Source organism: Protobothrops mucrosquamatus, unplaced genomic scaffold (assembly GCF_001527695.2).
Source record: "Protobothrops mucrosquamatus isolate PMUCROS unplaced genomic scaffold, P.Mucros_1.0 scaffold21, whole genome shotgun sequence".
NCBI lineage: Eukaryota > Metazoa > Chordata > Lepidosauria > Squamata > Viperidae > Protobothrops > Protobothrops mucrosquamatus.
This window is the reverse complement of record NW_015386406.1, coordinates 2452304-2475475: the sequence shown is the minus strand read 5'-3', so window position 1 is coordinate 2475475 and position 23172 is coordinate 2452304. Positions and strand designations below refer to the sequence as shown.

The following is a 23172-nucleotide window of genomic DNA, read 5'->3' as shown; positions in this document are numbered from 1 at the left end:
ATGATTCTTTTGTAACCTGCAATGATTTTTAATTAATCAATTCCCATTTTCAGGCTCTGCAGACCTGCTATAAAAAAGATGACTTAGGATCACAGAATATTTAAATAAGAAATGATATATAGGATTTTAAAGCATTAAATATTTTATTTAAAAATAATGTCAAATAACTAGTTCAGGGTTTTTTCAAAACTAGATACTGCAAGCAATCTTCTGCGACTAAAAGGAAAAAGATCTTCACAATGAACTACAATGATGGTGGTGCATTGGAAACCTCAAAGGCACTTAGTCATCTATTCATACATCAGTACTGTTTTTCAGGATATTGATAGCAATTTTTGCTAGAGTGGAAAGGAGAAGGCTTTTAAGCTGCCTTTCAAAAGTCTCATCTCTTTTTATTAGAGTCTCTTGGAATTTTTGTTTTTAATGAACAAGTTCCATCCCTGAAAAAAATATGAAATATATATTTTGGCAAAAGCCAATATTGCAAATACCTTTCCCATGAAAAGTTTAGCAGCTTTCCAAGTTCGATCTCTTGGTACTTTTCCTTTATTTGCCAAAAGGACCATGACTGCAGCTATGACATTGGTCACTGCAACTGGTGGATTAGGGAAAGCTTTCAGTTCAGAAAGGTTCATCTGAAAACAAAAGACCAGACATAATTATTTCAAAAGTCAATGCAACTTTTAAGTAACATGGTGGACTAACTTCTTCCAGTAGTAAGGAGAATTTAAGTAAGTAAAGTGAAACCATAAAAAAGATACCTATTCACCATACCTGAACAGAAAACTTTTATTAAAATTATAGTATAATTGGGAGAACCAGCTTCAAGTCTCTATCTAACCATTAAGTACACTCCGTGCTCTTTGGATCAATATCAGCATAATCTGTGTTACAGGTTTGTAGTGTCAGGACAGAATAAGGGTGTAATGTATTGCTGTGAATTATTTGGAGATGTTGAAAAAATGGTCATAAGACTCTGTCAGTTAAGAGCCAGACTTGCTGTCTGCATGCTAATTATCTTGTGTTAAAGCGGGAACTAATACTTGAATCCTATTGGCCGCCACCTAGTTGCTGAGTGTATAAATAGGGGTGGAGCAGCAGTTATCCAGGCTTCTGTTTAAACCTTTAATAAAGAGTTGTTTGTTCACCTGCTGCCTCATCGATGCCTCACTGAGCACCAAATGTAACAGTGGCGATGAAGGTGGGATGTGCTGCTAAACTCGAAGAGCTGAGTCACTAAGGGGGTAAACCAAGCGACGACGCCTTGGTTGGGGCCACGTCCCCCCCTCATTCTTGCCAGTATGAAAATGCTGGAGGAAGAGCGCTCCCAAGGAACCGTCCCAGGGAGATTAGAAGAAGCCTTGGCAGCACAAGGCATTGTGAGGCTGAAAACAAAAACAATTCACCATGGCCAAACTCGGAAAACTCTCGGAATTCGATGTCGCACATCCAGAGAAGTGGAGCTCGTACGTCACGAGAGTTGAGAATTACTTGAGAGTCAATCAAGTTCGTGAGGATGGCTTGAAGGCCGCAACACTGCTGTGCGTTTGTGGCCAGGTGACATTTGAGATTGCCAAAAATTTAATAGCTCCAGCGCCGCTTGAATCTGTTCTTTATTCCAAACTTAAGAAAATGCTCAAAGAACACTTTGAGCCGAAGCTACCAGTCATTGCCTGGAGGCACGCTTTCGAAAGAAGAGACCAATGACTGGGCGAATTGGCTGCCAAATTCATTGCTGCCCTTCGTCAAGCGGCCCGACCCTGCAAGTTCAAAGATCTTGAAGAGAGGCTGCGAGACTGCTTAGTGTGCAGGTTAAGAAGCAGCGATCTCCAACAGAAATTATTCACTAGAGAGACTATTTCATTTCAAGATGCCCTAAGAGAGATCACAGCCGAAGAAGTTGCTGGGGAGGGGGGCGTCAAGACCTTATGGCTCTCCAGGAACCTTCCCTATGCAGAGGCCATCCACCAGGAAGGCACTGAGAGGGCCGAAGACTCCGAATTGGATTAAGAGATTGATCGGTTACAGCAGCCACCAGAAAGAAGGCCACAATGTCCAGTTGACAAGGTAGTGCCCTTTTCTCGATGTGCGGGGTGTGGAGGCCTACACAAATGCACAGATTGCCAGTTCTGCACAGCAATGTGCCGGGCATGTGGCAAACAAGGCCACATCACCGCAGTCTGTCAGGGTCGTCGGAGAGAGAGTCCACCAGAAGAGTTTCCCTGGAAAGGTAGCGGGGCCCCGGGACAACAGAGGGTGGCTATTGCACCACTAGGAAGAATGTACTTAGGTGCCCATCACCCTCTTAAGGAAAAACTGTGGCTCAAAGTCAAGCTGCAGGGAGTTCCATGCAACATGAAGCTAGACATGGGGTCCGCATTATCCATAATTTCCCAGGGGACTTTCAAACACATTTGCAGCTGCAGCGGCAAAAGAGTTAAGCTCAAGCCGTCGAACCTCGTGTTAATGGATTTCCAAAATTCTCGAGTAACAGTCAAGGGAGAAGCTACACACAGGGTGCAATTCAAAGGATTTGAGGGCCCCCTGGAAATCGTAGTAGTTGAGGGCAACCGCACAAGCCTCATTGGGCTTGATTGGTTTGATGCATTGGGAATCAATGTAACTGGAATAAACAGCACACAAGCAATGGACTTAGCAGTAGTCTACCGGGAGTTTGCTGATGTTTTAGCCCTCACTTAGGGAAATATAAAGGTCCTTCCATAGCCCTTCGGCTTGATCCTGCCATAACTCCAATAAGAATCAAGCCACGTAGAGTGCCCTTTGCCCTCAAGCAGAAGATCAATGCAGAGCTGGACAAGCTGGTGCAGCAAGGCATCCTGCAGCTAGTTGATAGCAGTCAATGGGAAACCCCCATAGTTACGCCACTTAAGGCCAATGGAGAGGTACGAATATGTGCAGATTACAAGTGCATTATCAATAGAGCACTCCAACAACACGCATATCCGGTGCCTGTAGTCAGCCACATTTTGGCGCATTACAGGGAGGTCGCATCTTTGCCAAGTTAGATTTGGCTCAAATCTATCAGCAACTGCCGGTGGATGATGCCACGGCAGAAGCTCAAACCATAGTTACTCACAGACGAGCTTTCAAGGTTAAGTGCCTACAATTCGGGGTGAGTGTTGCCCCGGGCCTTTACCAGGGAGTGATGGAGCACACACTCAAGGGTATTCCAGGTGTGTGCCCATATTTCAATGATGTCCTCATAGCTGGGGAATCAGTTGAAAAATTGGCAGAATGGCTCAAGGCCGTCCTTCAGCACTTCCGCAAAGTGGGGCTGAAGCTGAAGCGGGAGAAATGTAAGATTGGGGTAGCTTCAACTGAGTTCCTCGGTTTCCGTATAGATGCCCAAGGCATTCATCCTGCTGAATCCAAGCTCAAAGCAATTCAGCAGGCCCACAGCCCAAAATCAAAGGGGGAGCTCCAACCGTTTCTATCACGCCTTCCTACCCCACAAGGCCACAGTGGCAGATCCGTTACACCGGCTCTTGGACAAACATGCACCGTGACTTAACAAAGGGGACAGCCTATATTTACTATCTTGATCTCCTATAAGAAAGGTGTCATGATGATGATGTGAATAATAATGTCTTATATGATAATTCCCCAAATTAAAAGAGTTTTGTTAAAATAAATCACCAATTTATCACACAGCAAAAATAATCATGCAATGCTTTGATATTTACCTTATTAAGGGTATTTAAAGCTGCAGTAGCATCTACCAGAGCAGGTTCGGCTTTCATCAAATCATCTTCACATTCCTTCTGCCTCCGAGATACCTCTGCTTGAATTGCAGCCACCTATAGCAACACAGATGCTTAGTTTTAACTGAATATTCTATAAGACTTCATAACTTGAAAATACAGTAAATGCCAATAAAACTTATGCTGAGTAAATATGATTCAGATTAGGCTGAAATAGTAAGCAAAATTTTGTTTTATAAGTAACAGAACTTGTAACACTGTGACTGGAATTGATCAAGCACTACATTTAAATGGGAGTTGTATGTATGTTGTGTGAAGAATAGCATTATTATTTATGACTGTGAATGTGAATGTTCCGCACACTGTGGAGAAGAAAAAAACAATTTATTAATCCTATAATGTCTGAATGGTTATCAAAAAGAAGTTGACATACATTTTCTTCTTCAGAAGAGAGATTCACAACTTTCTTCTGCATAAGGGCCAAAGGCCCTGTCTGAGAATGGATGTTGAGTTGCTCTTTCTCTCTCTGTTGGGCAAATACACCAGTACTACAGAAAATTGTTTGGGGTGAATCACCGAGATGCATTTCTTTCTTAGGGAAAATGGGAGTGTACTCTGCAGAATCTTGAGGCAAAAGACCTCAGTGACTGAGGGTTGGTTGAACACTATATTTCTTTTTTTTGGAACTACAGGCCAAATTTGGGACTACACCACCAAAATTCAGGTTGTGGATTGCATATGGCTTGGAAGCTGTAGATTGCAAACCCTTATTTTAGGAAAGGAAAATGGCTGGAAATTGCAGGGATGAAGAAAAAATGAAATTCCTTAAAGAGTTTCAATATTATCCTTAAATTTTCTCATTTATATATTGCACTAAGTCCCTCTCAGTATAGCTTAAAATTCTTTATGATTTTTGAGAAAGAAAATATCAACATGATATTGAATTATAAACTGAGAGTTGCGTTAATATGGTAGTTACTAATTAGAAGTAGTAATGATTTTTGACTGTAAATAACTCTTTTATTTTTCTGATGGAGGTTCAAAATTAATTTATTTGTAGAAGAAATACAAACTGAGATCTGGTCTTTGACCATGATGACTCTTTCATTAAGTGGTTAGACAATGCAAAAATGATACGCATTACTGAAAGATTGGATTAAGAAATTCTACATTTTTTGTTCAAATTTTATCTAAAACACTATAAATTATCTTTGGAATATTTAAAGAAGACTTTTCCAAACTAATGCTCTCTTAAATAGTAGGACTATATATGTAGGATTTCCAGTTAAGATAGTCAATGCTCATGCGAGTGTGAAGTTCTGGGAATTCATGAATTTGTATTCCATTCATCTGGAAGGAATCAAGCTGAAATGCTATTTTAAATGAAAATACTGTACAGGTAGTCCTCAACTTACAACAGTTCATTTAGTGACCATTCAAAGTTACAATGGCACTGAAAAAAGTGACTTATGACCATTTTTCATACTTAAGACTATTGCAGCATCCCCATGGTCATGTGATCCAAATTCAGACACTTCATATTTATGATGGTCATGTGATCCCTTTTTTGCAACCTTTTGACAAGCAAAGTCAATGGGGAAGCCAGATTCATTTAACAACTGTGTTACTAACTAAACAACTGCAGTGAGTCATTTAACAACTGTGGCAAGAAAGGGCATAAAATGGGGCAAAATTCACTTAACAAATGTCTCACTTAGCAACAGAGGTTTTAGGGTCAATTGTGGTTGTTAAGTCAAGGACTACCTATATCTTGAAGCTGCCCATCTTCAAATATACTTTTCAAAATATGATAAATGCAGGAAGAGTTCTACTTGAAGGCAGTTGCTCCTGGATCCAGATTCCCATACTTGTCTCCACTCAGTGTATAATTCCTGGTGTATCTCCTTGGTGTGCCTTAGTGTGATTGGCTGAAAAAATAGTTATGGCACAAAGCAACTGAAGAGCAATTACATCATATGATTTGCCCTTGATACTGAAGCAAATAAGGAATTACTCAGTGGTTCAATCTTCAGATGCTTCTATCACCAGTTGAAAGATGGGAGCGGGGTGGGGGTGGGGTGCATATTGAGAATTATTACCACTGAGAGTTGAAAATATACCAGTTTTCACTTTCTCAGCACAGTAGCAAGAAATTATTGAATTAACCAAGGAAGAAAGGACTGACTTCTATCAGTCAAGGGCCACACAGTACCTATGGACTGTCTAAAGATGCCTAGGCATATTTTATAAAATGAAGAGAAAACATACCCACTGCTACTAAATTATATAACATGAAGATATTTATGGATCCACAGTCAAAAAATATATGTCTGTTTTATAATATTTTCTACATTGGTTTAAAACATGCAGGTTAATCTGTGTAAAGTAGTCAGCACATTTTTAAAGCAGCCTAAAATTAAAGTTATATAGAAAGATATAATCAATTCAAACTCAATTTATAAACATATTTTAGAAAAACTAAAAGATGAAATAAAATATGTTGAGCTACAGTACTTGTTAGACTCATGAAAAACATTCTCACTCTTGCAAACTGTCCCAGCACGGTAATTATCTCATGTTAATCACATCATGAATTGAGTCTAATTACTTAATGAAGTATTTGGAAATATTCTAGTAGCATTCCCTAACATTCCTAAAATCATCAGAACAATCTGGTGATAGGGGACCTGGTGTTTTAAAGTAACAGAGTTTTCCACAGTTGTCTAGTTTTAGTACTACTGATTTAGAGTTTAGCCCATGGGGAACATTATCTACCTCAAAATTTCTTGTTCTCATTAAGTTTCTTGTTCTCATTAAGAACAAGAAACTAACTAAACTGCCCCTATCATCTAGTTTGGCAGCCTCAAACTTCTAATCTGAATTGAATCACTGGCAAAGAGAAAAGAAGAATGGAGAAGAATTAATAGGATAGGATACAAAAAGGACAGAAATATGGCAAGAACAATATCTTAGATCTTAGAGTTGGTATTCATACTGACAAAAATTCAAAACATCCAACTATAGATTTCCCTATTATAAATATAGTAGGGAGAGCCTAGTTCAGTCTGATACACCATAAAGACTCAGAAAATATAAGCTTAATGTTGGAGCTAAACTGAAAAATAATTTACTTGCTGTAAGTTTTGTACTGTAAATCATTCATCTCTGTAAATTTGACTAAAAAGAATTCTGGGAAATTCAGGCATGGGGGAGGGTTTTTTTTTAATGTAGGCAGTTACCAAAGGTCTGACATTAAGCCAGTTCCCATTTGCCCTTCTTTGCATGCTACTTAACCCAATCCACAATTCACCAAGCCACAGTCCTTTTCAGAAAATATTGGCAATTGGTCATCAAGTAACAGAAAACAACCGTAGTATATGAACAAAAATTACAGTTCTGATTACAGTTTGCTATCGGAAGAACCACTCTGTAGAAGATGCACTTTCCTGTGTGCTTCATCTTAGCCTGGCGCACCTGGAGGGAAAGAATACTCATGTGCGAATGATTTGTAAAGGACTACATGGTTTCATGCCTTCTCCCTCCATTTGACTCATTACGGTTTGCCTATCGGAAAAAACCACTCTGTAGAAGATGTACTTTCCTGTGTGCTTCATCTTAGCTTGGCACACCTGGAGGGGAAGAATACTCATGTGCGAATGCTGTTTGTGGATTTTAGTTGAACATTCAACACAAGCATCCCTCACCATCTGGTGAACAAACTGGGCCTATTAGGTTTTAATGACTCCTTTATGTAATTGGATACTTGATTTCTTTATTGATAGGCCCCAGGTTATGCAAGCTGGAAAGAAAGTTTCCAATTCCATCTCCTTGAGTACGGGTTCTCCACAGGGCTGTGTCCTGAGTCTGCTACTATTTACTTTGATGACCCATGATTGCTGTGCCAAATCTGCCAGAAATCATATTGTGAAGTATGCTGATGACATGGCAGTGGTGGGTCTTATCCAGGATGACAGTGAAGATGCTTATAGGGAAGAGATGAAGGCTCTGGTGGACTGGTGAAATAAAAATAACCTGGTTCTAAATGTTGATAAAACAAAGGAAATCATTGTAGATTTCAGAACAAGCCGGCATAGGCATACTCCATTCAGTACCAAGAATGCAGCTGTAGAGGTGGTCAACAGTATCAAGTACCTGCGGGTGCAGATAACTAACAATCTGAGTTGATCTCTTCACATGTCATCCTCAGTGAAGCATGCAAACCAGCATCTGCATTTCCTGCATTGGATGAGGAGAGCACATCTTTCTCATTCTGCCCTGGCCACTTTTTACAGAGACATGATTGAAAGCATTTTAACAAACTGCATCACTGTCTGGTTTGGGGGCAGCAGAGCCTCAGATAGAACGTCCATACAGAGAATGGTAAGGACAGCTGAGAAGATCATAGGAAGCTCACTCCCTGGTATTCAGGATGCTGCTTATAAGCGCTATGTGCTTAGAGCTCAAAGCATTGTTAGAGACCCCACATATCCACTTTATGGTCTGTTTCTGTTGCTCCCCTCTGGGAGGAGGTTTCAAAGTATTTATAGCAGGACTACCTGATTCTGTAATAGTTTTGTTCCCTATGCCATCCATCTAGTAAACTCGCAAGATTCATTTTTCTTGCCATGCACATGTATACATAACCCAAACTAGACTGTTGTTTCTCTGTGTCACATAATATATGTGGATATATGCATAAATGTATTTATTTATTTTTGTCATATTTATGTAATGTATATCGGAGGTGGTAACCCTTTGAAAGCTGAATGCAATGAAATTTCATTTTAATGTATGCCGATTAGTATACATTCAAAATGACAATAAAGTTATTATTATTCTAAAATATGGAGGAATATGTATATGTATATTAATGAGTGTATTAATATGAATATGCCTGTGACCCTGGCTACTGCAATCCTTGCCTTCCTAAACATTTTAACCCATCTGTTGTAAAGAAATCATTTCTAATTTATTAGTGACTGAAATAGTAGAACAGATTAAAGCAAGAATTAACAAGCTTCATGCTCTTTCATTCACAATGATCCAAAAATTTCTGGAATCCTGTGTGAAAATAGCTATTTGTTAGCAAACAGTAGCAAACATCTAAAAAATAGGTTAGCTTGTAAATGTGCTTTCAATTTATATATAGTTTTGGGGTTAAAATAGAATTGATTAATAAGGCTAAAAATAACTTATTTTTTTAAGCAAGATGAATTGAATATGCAGAAGGATGAAGGATCTGAACAATGAATTTGGAACCTCAGCAAATACATCATGAAATGCAAAATTTGAAAATGAAGATGCAAGTCAACGGAATGAACTTCAAGAACAATTGAACTGTTCAATTGAACTAAAAAAATAAAAAAACCCTGAAGTGCTCAGAGATGAGTCTCTGACCTTTCATGTATTGCACACTAGTCTGATTCTCAAGATCCCCATCCATTATATGCTTGAATGAGCTTCATACTTATTGTTCTTTCATATCATTAAAAGAACTAAAAGGTTGGAAAAATGCATAATGTAAAGAAAGGTCAAGTGGTAATCATGGTGTGAAATGCTGAAACATGAGTAAGTATAATAATTCTTTAGATTTTATGCTCCCTGGAGAGATAGGTGTTCAAAATTGTTCACCTACAAAGGTTTGTTCTGTGCTAAATATAGCGCAACATGACTAAATTGTGGAATTATACTGACCTTTTGCTCCTCTGCATCAGCAGTGGCCTTTTCCTTGCTCACTTTCTCAGTCTGAAGCCCTATCTTAGTAATCAAAGCTTCAGCATCTTGATTTCTCAGTTGCAGTTCTGTTTCTTGAGAAGCAAGTTTGTATTTTAAGTCTTCTACCTAAGGCAGAACAGCAAAGGCATTTGTTTGAAGGAAAAAAATTCAGCGTAGGCAGTTTTTAAAAATGTGGTTACCAAACATTAGGCTTCAGATAACACACCCAAACACATTAGACCATCCAGATAAGAACTTCAGGAAGCAATCCAAGCATGCCTATGAATTCACTATTCAAGGCTCAGACAGTGCGGATAAGACATTGAAATGCTCATTCTTGAAACAGCAGGCTAAGAAGAACTATTGATTGCTTCCTGAAGGGCTGCATTCAGAGCAGGAATCAAATTTGAACTCTCCTCCTTAGCTGGTTTGAAAATGGCTATTATAGGACACCTGTTCTTTTCCTGTTCATGTTACCTATAGAAGTAGTCCTCATCTTACAATCACAACAGAGCCCAAAATTTATATTGCTAAGTGAAAAATTTGTGAGTTTTGCCACATTTTTCTTACCACATTTGTTAAGCAAATTACTGCAGTTGTTAAGTTAGTAATATGATTGTTAAGTGAATCTGGCTTCCTCATTGATTTTGCTTGTCAGGAGCATACAAAAAGTGGTCATATGACCTGGGACCCTGCAACCATCATAAATATGAACCAGTTGGCAGGCATCCAAATGTAAATCACGTGACCCTGGGGATGCTGCAACAGTTCTAAGTGTGAAAAATGGTCATAAGTCAACTTTTTTCAATGCCATTATAACTTTGAATGGTCACTAAACAAACTGTTGTAAGTTGAGGACTACCTGTACATACATCTAAGCACAGTGATGGGATTCAGCCAGTTCGCACCAGTTCAGCAGAACCGGTAGCTAATTTTTTGTTGCCCAGGCCCAAAATGCACTTCAGGAAGAGGCACCCACACAGAGAACCGATTGTTCACATATATGATTCCCACCACTGTCTAAGCAGCATAAATGTGTTTGTCTGCTGTTTTAGAAATTGAAAATAAACATTTCTTTTTTATATTTTGTTATATTCCATAGATTCCTGTTTGTATAATTACTAGCTTGAAATTATGAATCCAGTGAAGAACAAATAATACACATGGGTATATATACCCACTCACCCCCCACTGTCCCCTACACAAGCAACAGTCTAACACAACTTTATCAGTATCTCTTGGAAAACAGGTACAACAAACGCTGTTGATATTCTACATTCAGAGGTAGTGAAAGTCTGGAATATTGCAGAAGGTTAAATCTGCATTTTTATTAAATTACTAATTACTAAAGTTTCTAATATTTTCATTAATATTTTAATTTTGGAAGCAATTTTCCTTAATAGATATTTTTGCATGCAATTTTTATTATCACATATATATTGATTTTATTTTGGTAGTTACTAATATATACTGTACATATTTCTTATTACTTGTGCATTTTTTGTGGTAGAATCTAGATTACATTTAAGTAACTGTGCACATTAACACATTTGCAAATAGGCTAGGGATTGGGGTTTTCACATTAAATTATGAGCAGAATAAATTCTTATTCATGTTCATTGAAAACTAGTTACTATTTGATATATTAAAAGAAAGGCTCTTTGCCTGTGAAGATTCTCATTCATCCAGGTCATAGTTGTTTCAAAGGTGCTTTTTTCTTCAAAAGGCAACTGGACTTTTTTTTCCTTGAGGAAGAAGAAAACGTTTCGCTTCCCCCCACCATCCAATCTCAACTGTCTGTACCTATCCTTCCATTTCCCCCCGCTCCACCCTCCGTCACAAAACTGATTAAGTTTCTTGGATGAGAAGTGAAACATTTTCTTGTTCTTCCTCAAGGAAAAAAAAACAGCCCAGTTGCCTTTTGAAGAAAAAAGCACCTTTCAGACAAGAAAGGCTTTTGTTTTTCACATAGCACTAGATCAGGGGTAGGCAACCTTGGTTCTTTTATGACTCGTGGACTTCAACTCCCAGAATTCCTGAGCCAGCATGGCTCAGCTTGAAAACCTCTCCCTTTCCGCTCAGCATGGCTAGCTCAGGAATTCTGGGAGTTGAAGTCCACAAGTCATAAAAGAACCAAGGTTGCCTACCCCTGCACTAGATCAAATATAAGAAATCTGAGGTTCTCCAAACACTGATAATGGTTGTATGCTATTACCCTGGTGTTGACTCTTAGTGACCATATACATTTTCTCCAGGATGATCTGCCTCCAACCTATATTACCAGATTTTTTATCTGGGCACCTAACTGCTGTTGCAATGGTATCCACCCACCTTGGTGTTGATCATTTTCTTCTTCTGTTTCCTTCTACCTTTTCCAGCATTATACAACTTTCTCTAGAGAGCTAGGCATGCATGATGTACATAGTATATTCAAAGTGAGATAATTTGAGTCTGTTATTTGTGCCTCCAATCAACTGTTATTTGTGCCTCCAATCAATCCATTGATTTATTTTCTTGGCAACCTACAATATCTTAAGAGGCTTCTTTAGCCTCTTCTTCTTTTGATGCTAAAGAAGTTCAAAAATATCAGTACAGCTTCTTCAAAGTCCAACTTTCATTCTCATATAAAATCATAGTGAAAAAATTGCTTGCATGATTCTGATCTTTGTAGATATAGTCACATTACAGCATTTGAATAACTTTTCCAAGGTTTCATTGCTATTTTATCAAGTATCATATATGCTAGTCTTCAGCACATTTCCTGACTGCTAGTTCCTTTATTGTTGATAATCAATGGTAAGAGACGGAGATACACTCAACTTCAATATCTTCATTGTATGTTCTAAAAGTGGTTGATATTCTGCAAATATTACTGGAGCAAACCTAATCAGCTTTAACCAGGCTAGTTAACAGGCATGCACATTTATTTGTGAAAGTTATAATCTAAACATTATTTAGACCAGTGATGGCGAACCTCTTAGACATCGAGTGCCCAAAAACCACCACCCCGCTCCATGCCCTGCCCACCTCTCCACCCTGCCTGCCTACAGGGTCACCTACTGCCTCCACAGCCCGCTGCAGATTGCCCAGGAAGCCCTGCAGTACCATGGTGGCCACGCCCTCCGCCCACGCCCCACAGCATCATCTGCATGCAATGGGGCATGAGGGCGGAGTCTTGTCCCTGCTGCGTGCGTGCGTGCCCATAGAGAAGGCTCTGCGTGCTGCCTCTGGCACGGGTGCCATAGGTTCATCACCACTGATTTAGACATCAGTTTAGTAAACAAAGGAGATCATTGCTGATTTTAGAAAGAGTTGGCATAGTCATACTCCACTTTGTATCAAGGCTGCAGCTGTGGGGGTCAGTAGTATGAAATACCTGCGGGTGCAAATAACTAACATCTGACTTGGTCTCTTCATACATTATCTTTAGTGAAGCGTGCAAACCAGCATTTTCATTTCTTGTGTCAGATGAGGACAGCACATCTTTGTCCTTCTGTCCTGGCCACTTTTTACAGAGGCACGATTGAGAGTATTTTAACAAATTGCATCACTACTTGGTTTGGTGGTAGCAGTGCCTCAAATAGAAAGTCCACACAGAGAGTGGTAAGGGCAGCTGAGATTATAGGAAGCTCGCTTCCTGTTATTCCCATTATACTGTTTATAAGTGCTATGTGCTTAGAGCTCAAAGCATTGTTAGAGACCCCACACACCCAGTTCATGTTCTATTTCTGTTGCTCCCTTCTGGGAGGGGATTTCAAAGTATTTATAGCAGAACTAGTAGATTCTGTAACAGCTTTGTTTCTTATGCCATCTGTCTTGTAAATTCATAGTATATGGATACATTCAAACTAGACTGTATTGTTTCTCTATGTCATATATGTGTGTGTATGCATAATGGTATTTTTTGAGAGATGAATGCAATGAAATTTCATTTTAATGTATGCTGATTATGTAAATTTAAAGTGACAATAAAGTTTCGTTTCTATTCTATTCTATTCTATTCTATTCTATTCTATTCTATTCTATTCTATTCTATTCTACTCTACTCTACTCTACTCTACTCTACTCTACTCTACTCTACTCTACTCTACTCTACTCTACTCCCATCCTTGTATTGATTAAATAGTTTCCAAATAAGCACAGATACAGATGTTGTAGATATTTCTTCATTGGGTTTTAGGAACAATTCAAGATGCTGGTTACTGCCTGTAAAACCTTCATAACATAAGATCTAGTTTTTTAAGTGGCTATTTCAGAAATGGCATGCTTTGGTTCATTGATTATTAAGTCCCTTGTTGGGACACAAGAAACAGGTCTTCTCTATCCTAATTTTTGCCTTCTGGAATGATGCCCCCCCATGTTTATGCCTTTGATCATATGTAAATGACACTTAAAACCTGAGTCTTTCTCCAGACTAAGCACTTGGTAGACCTTTTGGGTTATTTGTTTGGCAGTATGGTCATTCTGTCTCTGGATATTTATTTTGTACAATCTCTGTATCTATTGTTAATTATTTATTTTGCATGTTGGCCAGAGCTGGGATGGAGTCAGATGACCTATACATTACATTAGGCAAAAAACATTTTCATTTCTGAAAGAGTTTTTTAACATTGGATCTAAAGATAATTCTGGTTTTAAATACTTTTGAATAATTATAAAACTATAACTCCAAATAAACAGCAGAAAAATATTATTTATTATCCATAGACGTACCTGAAAAGCAGTTGTTTTCAGCTTCTGAATGCCATTTATAAGATGTTCCTTATGTTGAAAAATTTTCTGAATTTTCTTCTCTAGAAGATTCTTGAAGAGCATTATTTGCTCTAGAAAGCTCTTAGGAGTTGTATAATTGTATCTCTTCTCATTTAATTGAAATTTTGCACTTATCTCATTCACACTAGCATGGGCATATGCCATAAAATAGCAAATGGAGTCATATAACTGTGGCTGAAAGTAAAAATATAAAATACATTTTAAATTGGAGGTAAAAATATTGAATTGACTAAGTACAAAACTAGACACAATAAATACCCCTCTGTGTTCATATCCAAGATATTGTGGCAGTTATTATCATTCAGACCTTGGTTCATAGGCACCATTTTGGAAATCAGGCAAGGTTCTCAATTTGATACTCCCATTAGACCATTAGACTATCATATATAATCTATATAATCATTAGCCATTCTTCTGAGGATTATGAGATTCAAATGTCATCTTATCTTACTCTGTCTGTCTGTCTGTCTGTCTGTCTGTCTGTCTGTCTGTCTATCTATCTATCTATCTATCTATCTATCTATCTATCTATCTATCTATCTATCTATCTATCTATCTATCTATCTATCTATCCATCCAGCATCTCTAAGCCATCTTCCCCCAAATATAAGCTCCAAAGAAAATTAGTTGTGGAAAGCAATGAGGGCCATATTGACATTGATAAATAATATGTTTAATCAAAGGTCAACAGATGACATTGGTATCAACCTCAAATGTTTAGTCACAAGATCTCGCAGAAACTTTTTTTAAAAAAAGAATTTCTCATCAGTTCATCTGTAAAAGCCATGCTACATTTGGAATTCCCAAACAATGCATAATTGATGGGAGTTGTAACCCCATTAATTGGAGTGAGGTCAGAGCTAGGGCCAAAATACATGGATTAAACATATGCATCTGCTTTAGAATGCAAATTACAACACTCAATGGGGAGATGTTAATGGGATCTGAGCAAGCATAGAGAGGGAAAAAATTCATTATTTTCTAGATGTTCTTCAAGCATTGACAGGGAAGAAAATGGTTAAGTTTCCACTCTATTTGCTTGCTCTGATTCCACTTAGCAGCATCCCCCCTCCCCATAACTGATGTAATTTGAATAAAATAAATAAATAAAACCCAGTGTTTCCAAATGTAGTTTACATCTGAGAAAGCATGAAAGCCTCTTTAGACCAATAGAACATGCTAATGTCCAGTAGAAGACAGCAGAAAAAAAACCAAAGGCTGCTGCTTAATTCCATCACCAGAACACAAATCCTTTTACTAGTCAATTCATAAGGGACTGATGGAGTTATTGGTCAGATTGTTATTCTGCCTCATTCTGCTGATTAATTCAAACAATTATATAGCTTTATTTTACACATTAAAATAGCCCAAGTAGAAAAACACATATACTAATACAATAAAAAAACAATACTACTGATTCTTTAATCTAAAACTACATTTTACACAGTATACATCTATATGAAAGAAGGATAGCACAATTCATTTAGAGGTTGTACATTTATTTAAGAAATATTTGAAAATCTTGAAAATTTGACCTATTTGTTTCCAAAATGTTCATTTTATTATATAGTAACGCATTAAAATGCTGCGGTATACATGTAAGCAATTTCCATTTTGTCCTCTATGACTTCTACCGTAGTTAACTTTCTAATTTGTGGAATCACATCTCCCTCATTTTAATGATTATTTATTGCACTCAGTTCAAGATGTATGCAGTTCAATTAATCAAGGGAAACTTAAAAATCAATTAATATGAATTAAATGAGCTACAGCAACTCTTAGGAAAGTCACACATAATTTACCAAAGCTTTGTCAATAATGCTTAGAGATCTTTTGGAAAATTATTCATGAGTGATTGTTGATATAGCTAAACGTTTCAAGCCAACATAATTAATATTACAAAGAAGCTCATTTAGACAACTTGTAATTTATCTTTGGAACAAAACTTATTTTTGAACATGGTTTCTTTAATAAGAACTGCCTTTAAACTAGAATAATGGCACTGAAACTGAAATAAGGATTACATGACTTGGATGCAAAGTGACTAAACATTCAGTTCTGAATGGAAATGTTTCATGCATGTTAGAAAAAAAAATGACAGAAAGCAAAGTTTGCTAGACCTTAAGTAGTTAAATTACTCCTCCTATCACTTTCTATTTTGCACACACTGTCTCTCTATATAGACATGTATTAACAAGGAGAACTTTCTTCCTGAATTGCTGGCCTCTGCCCAGCCATGATCCTTATGAGAGACATTTACGTAGCAGTTTTGAAAAGCTTTTGGTAACACTTTTATTTGTAAATCAGCCAGGAAAGAGGTGGGTTCCGGTAGAGCTGGAAGTGGCCTGAGACAACTTGTTCCAATGGGGCAAAATAACTATTGTTATCAAGCTTAACAAAATGGCACAGCATGGGGTGCATGCTGAGCTGCTGAGCCCAAGAGCAGCTGGTTGTAATTCACACTGTTTTTCACAAAACTCTAATCGTTCTGAGCAGACCTCTTTGATGATTGGTCTTCCTTGCATTTTCAATTTGTCACTTTCTCTTATGATAAGGTCAGCAGTGACAACACTTCCTGACATTAACAGCTGTGTCTTCTAAAAGGGTCATTGTGGAACTACTAATTGCAGTAATTTCATTAGCATAAATTATTTATTCCACTATTCAGTTATCTCCAAGGTTTTGGTGGTGTTTTGTTCAATATTGCACCTTATTTTTTCAGGATCAGCTCTATCAAACCAAAAGGCAAATAATATTATGGCTAATTTGACCTTCTTTAGAAGTAAAATCTTGTATTCTTCCTTTTTATTTAATTTAGAAATATTAAATATCAGTGGATAAACTTATAATCAATAATGCTTGTATTTCTATTATTCTTTTTAAAATGATCGGTATAATAGGAAATATACATATTTTAAATGAAACATTTTTCAAGCATCTCCATGTAGCATGAACAGATCCAGCAATGATAATCAATATTTAGGAATAATTTTCCATCCATTTTATATTCAAGTATCTAAACAAAGTATTTAATGATAAGTAAGACGGTCATGGACACCTGATCAAATGATCTTGCGCAGACCCACCATGCATCTTCAGTGTCTCACTCTGCCATATTCTGTAGCAGTTAGAATAGTTTGAGGGACGATTGATCATTTGTATTAAGCTGAACACAAGCAAAACCATCCTTTAAATTTAATGTAACACAGTTACAAACTTAAGAATTGAAACAGTCTGCATGGCTCTATCTCTCTTGTATGAAATTTGAATAAAAGATATTAACAGAGTTATGGATGATCTTTCATATATGTCCTCATGCATGTTAATGGTGCAGTATATGTATTTTTTTAAAGAAAAAAATTGATCCAACATCAACAGCTATGTATGGCATACAATTCTGCATCCTGAGCACCATTGTTAACAAATTGTTAATAAGGTGAACAAATAATCTAGCTAATTTAGAAGAAAGGAAGAAAGAAAGAAAGAAAGGAAGGAAGGAAGGAAGGAAGGAAGGAAGGAAGAAAGAAAGAAAGAAAGAAAGAAAGAAAGAAAGAAAGAAAGAAAGAAAGAAAGAAAGAAAGAAAGAAAGAAACTCATTGCATCCAATAATATGCAGGAAAAATTGCTAGTCTGGCAAAAATTTGTGGACTGAGACCAGAAGCTTCTCTTTTGGCTTTGAAATTGAAATAACTTCCATCCATGTATCACTACTGCATATGTGGGGCTTCTGCCAGCAATGTCATAAACTGATAGGCCCAAACACTCAAATGAAAAGCCTATGGGCACATTTTTCCTCTTTGATTTGAGGATAAGATACAAAGTTGGCAGCAACTTTTTTGATTTTTATGTACAATTTAATCCACCTAAATGTCCCACCATCGTTTGGCTTTTATAGCCTCTCAATACATGCAGTTACTATGGCTTTTAAATCATGGGGTTGGACCAATTAGAAGTTGAATGAAGGTTCTACTAATGAATGTAATTATAGATCTTGAATCTGTTGTCTCAAGTTTACTGGATAATGTAGCTTATGCACGCTAATGACCATTATATGTGGTCAACTGTCCTTAACAAATGGAAATAAATGGTTTCCCCTAGATATTTAAAATCAGTGTACAATAGATAAATTGTATAAATTAAGAGAGAAAGCCAGATCACATCAATGAGTCCTCAGCTGACAGAAAACTACACAAAGGAGACATTATTTTTTTCCTTGCAATAGTTAAATCCCATCTTTCGGATAGGCTAGTAAAAATCCTTACACGCAATACAATGTTCACTAAGCCACACTCTCTTGTGGATACTTTCTAGAAATGAATTCCTTTATTTTTCTAGGTTATCCAAAGCAAACTTGCTTCTTCCCTCTCCCACCATTTGACCTACTTGAACCTGTTGCTACTTTCTGTTCAGTTTCTACTTGTAAAATTCAAATGGTAAAATTAATCTGAGATTAAGAACAACAGGGAAAATGCTGTTGGCTTGTATATAGCAGGCAGTGCTGCTTCATCTTCTAGTTCAGTGTATGGCTTCTTTCTTACACCATTGAAGAAATTAATGAAGAAACTATAATCTCCACTTTGGGAATTCAAAAAATAGCAATAGTAACAATGAAAATGGGGAATGATAATTTAATAACTAACTAGTAATACTACTGAATATAATTTTAACAGATGGTATCCAACTCAAGAAGTAATAAAATAGTTATTGTATTTCACAATCTTATTACAATTCTTGAAGATATAGCTTGGACTTTAGCAACTTTACATTGTCTCTTCTGGTACTACTTTTGTACAACTTAATCTTAATTCTTCAAAATATTAACCATGAGAAAAATAACATAATATGCAGCAGTGTGTGTTTGTGTCTATGAAAAATGTCGCATCAGATTATCAAAATCTATGTACCGAGTTAATGCACTCAGGAAAGATTTTGTTGAAAAATTCTGTTTCTAAACTGAGATGATTTACATATTAATTGTTCATATAATACTATTGTTAAATTGTAATTTGACATAATGGATGGATATCTGCATAATGAGCTGTGTTCTTCCCCCTCCCCCAATTAAAACCATATAGAAAGGAGAAAGCCTAAATAATCAGAACTCTTAAGCCTAACATATTAGGATTGGGATAGCAAGATTTTTTAACTGTATTTATTTATCTCCAAAATATGTTTAGAACAAGTTACATTACTGCTGACTAACTAAAGCTGAATTCATATATACTATGATACACACACACACACACACACCCCACATCATATACACATACACATATACACACTGTATATACATGCACAGCATGCATACATACGAATATACATACATACATACACATATATAAGATCTCTGTGTATATCCAGCAGAAGCCATATTCTAAGAAATAATGTATTATTTGGATTAATAGATATTGATTAAAATTAGTTGTCTGTAAAGTTCCCATTTATAAAATTAATTGATTCCTCCATCTGTATTTATTAACCATGCTCCCCTTCATAGAAAAATTACTTCCACACAAACATAGCCACACATGCATATACATGGACATATCTTTCCCTCCTCCCGCAAAAAAAGCAATACAAGAAAAAGGTCTGAGCATGAAAACACAATCCAGGAAGAACTGCTTTAAGCCGTTGTAAACAAGTCTTATATTAGCAATCCCACCTTCTCCAAAGCATCTTTTCCCCACTCATATCTGAAGCAAAATTTCATTTTGATAGACTTTTTTTTGTGAATTTGTATAATCCATTTTTAGTTATCACTAATATAATTTATAATACTTTGTAGTACATATCCATAATTTCACTATGTGCTATGTGAATAAGTTTTTTTTTAAAAATATTCTCTTTTATTTATTATAAACTTTGTATTATAAAGGATGGAGGATGGAGAAAATGCCATATTATTCGTATGGTTCATGGTATGCATACATTTATATAGTTCTTACTATTATTGCCTGATTTTTATAACTGGGAAGGCCAATTTTTCACAAATAATAATAAAATTCTCAAAGAGCTGCTTTAGGTTGTCAAATATTGAAGTTGCCATTATCTGCATTCCCATGGTTCTGAAATACCATTTAAAGATGCTGTGAACAGAAATATTCTGAAGATGGTTCTTTTGCACATTTATGGATATTGTACTGTTTCTGTGAAATTCAGCTTCTCTGCATTAGCTGCATTCTTGGCCAAAATTTTAGGGTATTACATTTCCTACAACTGAAGGTTCTCCTTGGTTAACTGCCACAAGTATAGGGGCATAGCATGACAAAGAATGCAATAGTATGCATGCATTTACCATTTTAAGACTAATGCTATTCTTTGTTTTAAAAATTTAGTTTTAACAGCTCATGCAATGGCTTTATTTTTCATGTCTAACTCAAACAACTTTTAAAAACTAGAGAGTCAAAAAGTGTGTTTTTAGAAATCCTGTTTATATTTCAACTAAATTTGTTCTATATGTGTGATAATTTTAAATAATATTTTCTATCATTTTACGTAGAACAACCAGTTAGTTACATCGATCCTCATTGTATCCATTTTATGAAAAAGATGTTACAATATATAATTCTAATTACATTTCTACAAAATTAATTTTATGGACACACACATACACACTAACTAATTGACTTTGGATGGATATAATTTGAACCAAATAGAGCAGAATAGACCCAGAAGTGATAGGACTACAATACTGTCTCTGAATCTTTGAAATGTTATTTGCATAGTATGGTATAGGAAAATAAAGACAAGTCTCTCTATGGCCAGTAGATGTCATTGGTCACTCTTTTTAATCTTACAGAATCTTTTTTGTTGCTCAGCATTGGCAGAAGTATAGGACTGAAAGAAAAGAAAAAAGAAAAAGATCTAACTACTAAACTGTTTCTAAATTTTTCTGTGCTTTCACTTTTACGTGGAATGAAAAGTATTGAGACCTATTGGCATTTGTCAAAAGAAGGAATTATATTGGTTGTGACTGATACTTAGCAAAGGGAGAAAGAACAATAAGTAACAGATTTTCCGTTGTGGGGTTTGCTATTGGGTTTGCTATGAGTTCTACCCATTGATTGTGTTTGTCACTTTTTAAAGAATAGTAACACAGAATTTAGCACCATTCTCCTTAGCCAATTCTCTTCTGTTTTGCTTCAGAATAGATCTTGTATGCAACCAGTTGTGTCATTCCTCTATCAAGTTAAAACATTAACTATGTTTTTAATTAGATTCTCATTTGGTTTGTTTATCATAAAGAAAGAAAGCATCATTTTGTTGTTTTACAATTGTTGGCTTTACAGTAGAAGAATCTCTTCTGTATTAACAATGAATCTTCTATTCTTATATTATTCTGTCATCAGAACTTACATCAAGTCATATTTATTTTTTCTTTAATATTTAATCAACTTGTTGTTAATTAAAGTACTTTTTTATTCCATTTGGTCCAGGAAGAAATCAGATATTGAATCTAACTAAAAATCTTGCAGAGTAGCAGATAGAATTTAGGAACATTTTTCCAGCTGGATCATAATTACTCTTAAGAAACTATACAGGATATTATCGTAAAAAACAAGCTCAATTGTAAGTGTTCATTTTAATCATCAAAGTTAAATTCTCACTTCCTATTTTTTTAATATTACAGGTTAGCATGAATGCATTTTGATTATTTTCTAATTAATTTTACTACCATATGATAAAAAGTTAAAAGCACTTCTACTACTCTCTCACTTGATGGGAAAAGATCGAAAACGTTCTGATATCAAGTGCTTACTTAAAAAATGATAAAAATTTTGAGCACAATTTTTGTACTCTTTTAAAAGTTAGGAGTGGGAAATTCCAATTATGTGACAATGTTTTGTTTCTTCTATATTCATATGCAGAACCAAACTTATGTAATTTTAGAGAAATGCTTCAATTGAAACTCATAAACTTTTTAATTTCAGATGATACTGTAAAAGCTCAAAAGGTCTATTAGGATCTTGCACATTTGCTTCCTTTTCATTTCCTTTTCTTTTTCTTTCACACTTTCAAAGCAATGTTGAAGAAATTGGCTGCATTGTAATACAGAACACTGCAGCTTTAAATGAAGGCAAATATGTGAGGAAACAATAAGGTTTTTTTTCTCTCTCCTAGCTTGTCCCATTATTGATCTCACAGAGAGCTGTGTTGCTTTTTGCATATGATTGACGAGCTTGAAATTCTGTACCTTGATCCCAGGCATCTCCTCAATGAACCTCCTGCTGACGGATTCCAGGGCCTCCTGCGGCCACTCATGAAACCAGTCAATGGCTGTGCAGTTAACTATGGCTGGGAACTTCCGAGCTCTAACTCGCAATGTGGAACCGACAGGAGAGAAACACAAAATGATCTGTACAGATGAAGAGAAGCAAAAAAGAGAGGGAGAGAGAAAGAGACTGAAGCATAACATGGTAATCAAAGAGAATAATGCAGTCAACTGTGGTGGCAATGAGCCATTGCCATGAGACTCACAAACAAGAATTCAATTTACCTAGCAGCTAATGAATTTAGGCAAATTAGGATTTTAACTTCAGAAAATGGTGCTTTATTCACTTGCACTGAGTTTTGTACAAACCCTGGATTTGATGCATTTGTGGGTTGCTCCCTGGTTCAATCCAGTACCAGTTAATAAGGCTCATTTGTGTTAATCAGTGATGCTAAAACTTAATTGTAGCATTCAGTCATCAGAGCAACCCATCTGACATAAATCACTTCTATACTTCTGATTCAGTAATGGTTCCACGTGATTAAAGTTATTGATGCAATATGTCCATTCCTGTTTGGCTACATTTTTGTTTTTAATGCAGATATTGCCATTCTTCAAAGCTTCCTAGTGATATTAGAAAATTTTGCACAGTAGAATAATTGCCTAGCTATTTCAAAATAACAAAACTTAAATTATATTTATCTATCCACATATTCCAGTCCTATATTTGAAAGAGAAATACATTTTAAA

General features: G+C 36.2%; 1 protein-coding gene across 1 annotated transcript in view; it reads right to left on the bottom strand.

Annotated features, from left to right (window-relative positions):
- The window catches only part of DNAH11 (dynein axonemal heavy chain 11), a 179082-nt gene that overhangs the window by 65258 nt on the left and 90652 nt on the right, over positions 1-23172 (bottom strand). Inside the window, exons 55-59 of the mRNA XM_015810808.1 lie at positions 22405-22566; positions 14151-14384; positions 9417-9563; positions 3705-3818; positions 492-635 (exon numbers count right to left, since the gene is read on the bottom strand). Of these exons, the coding sequence (XP_015666294.1) occupies positions 492-635; positions 3705-3818; positions 9417-9563; positions 14151-14384; positions 22405-22566 (801 nt within the window). The remainder of the gene's footprint in view (positions 1-491; positions 636-3704; positions 3819-9416; positions 9564-14150; positions 14385-22404; positions 22567-23172) is intronic.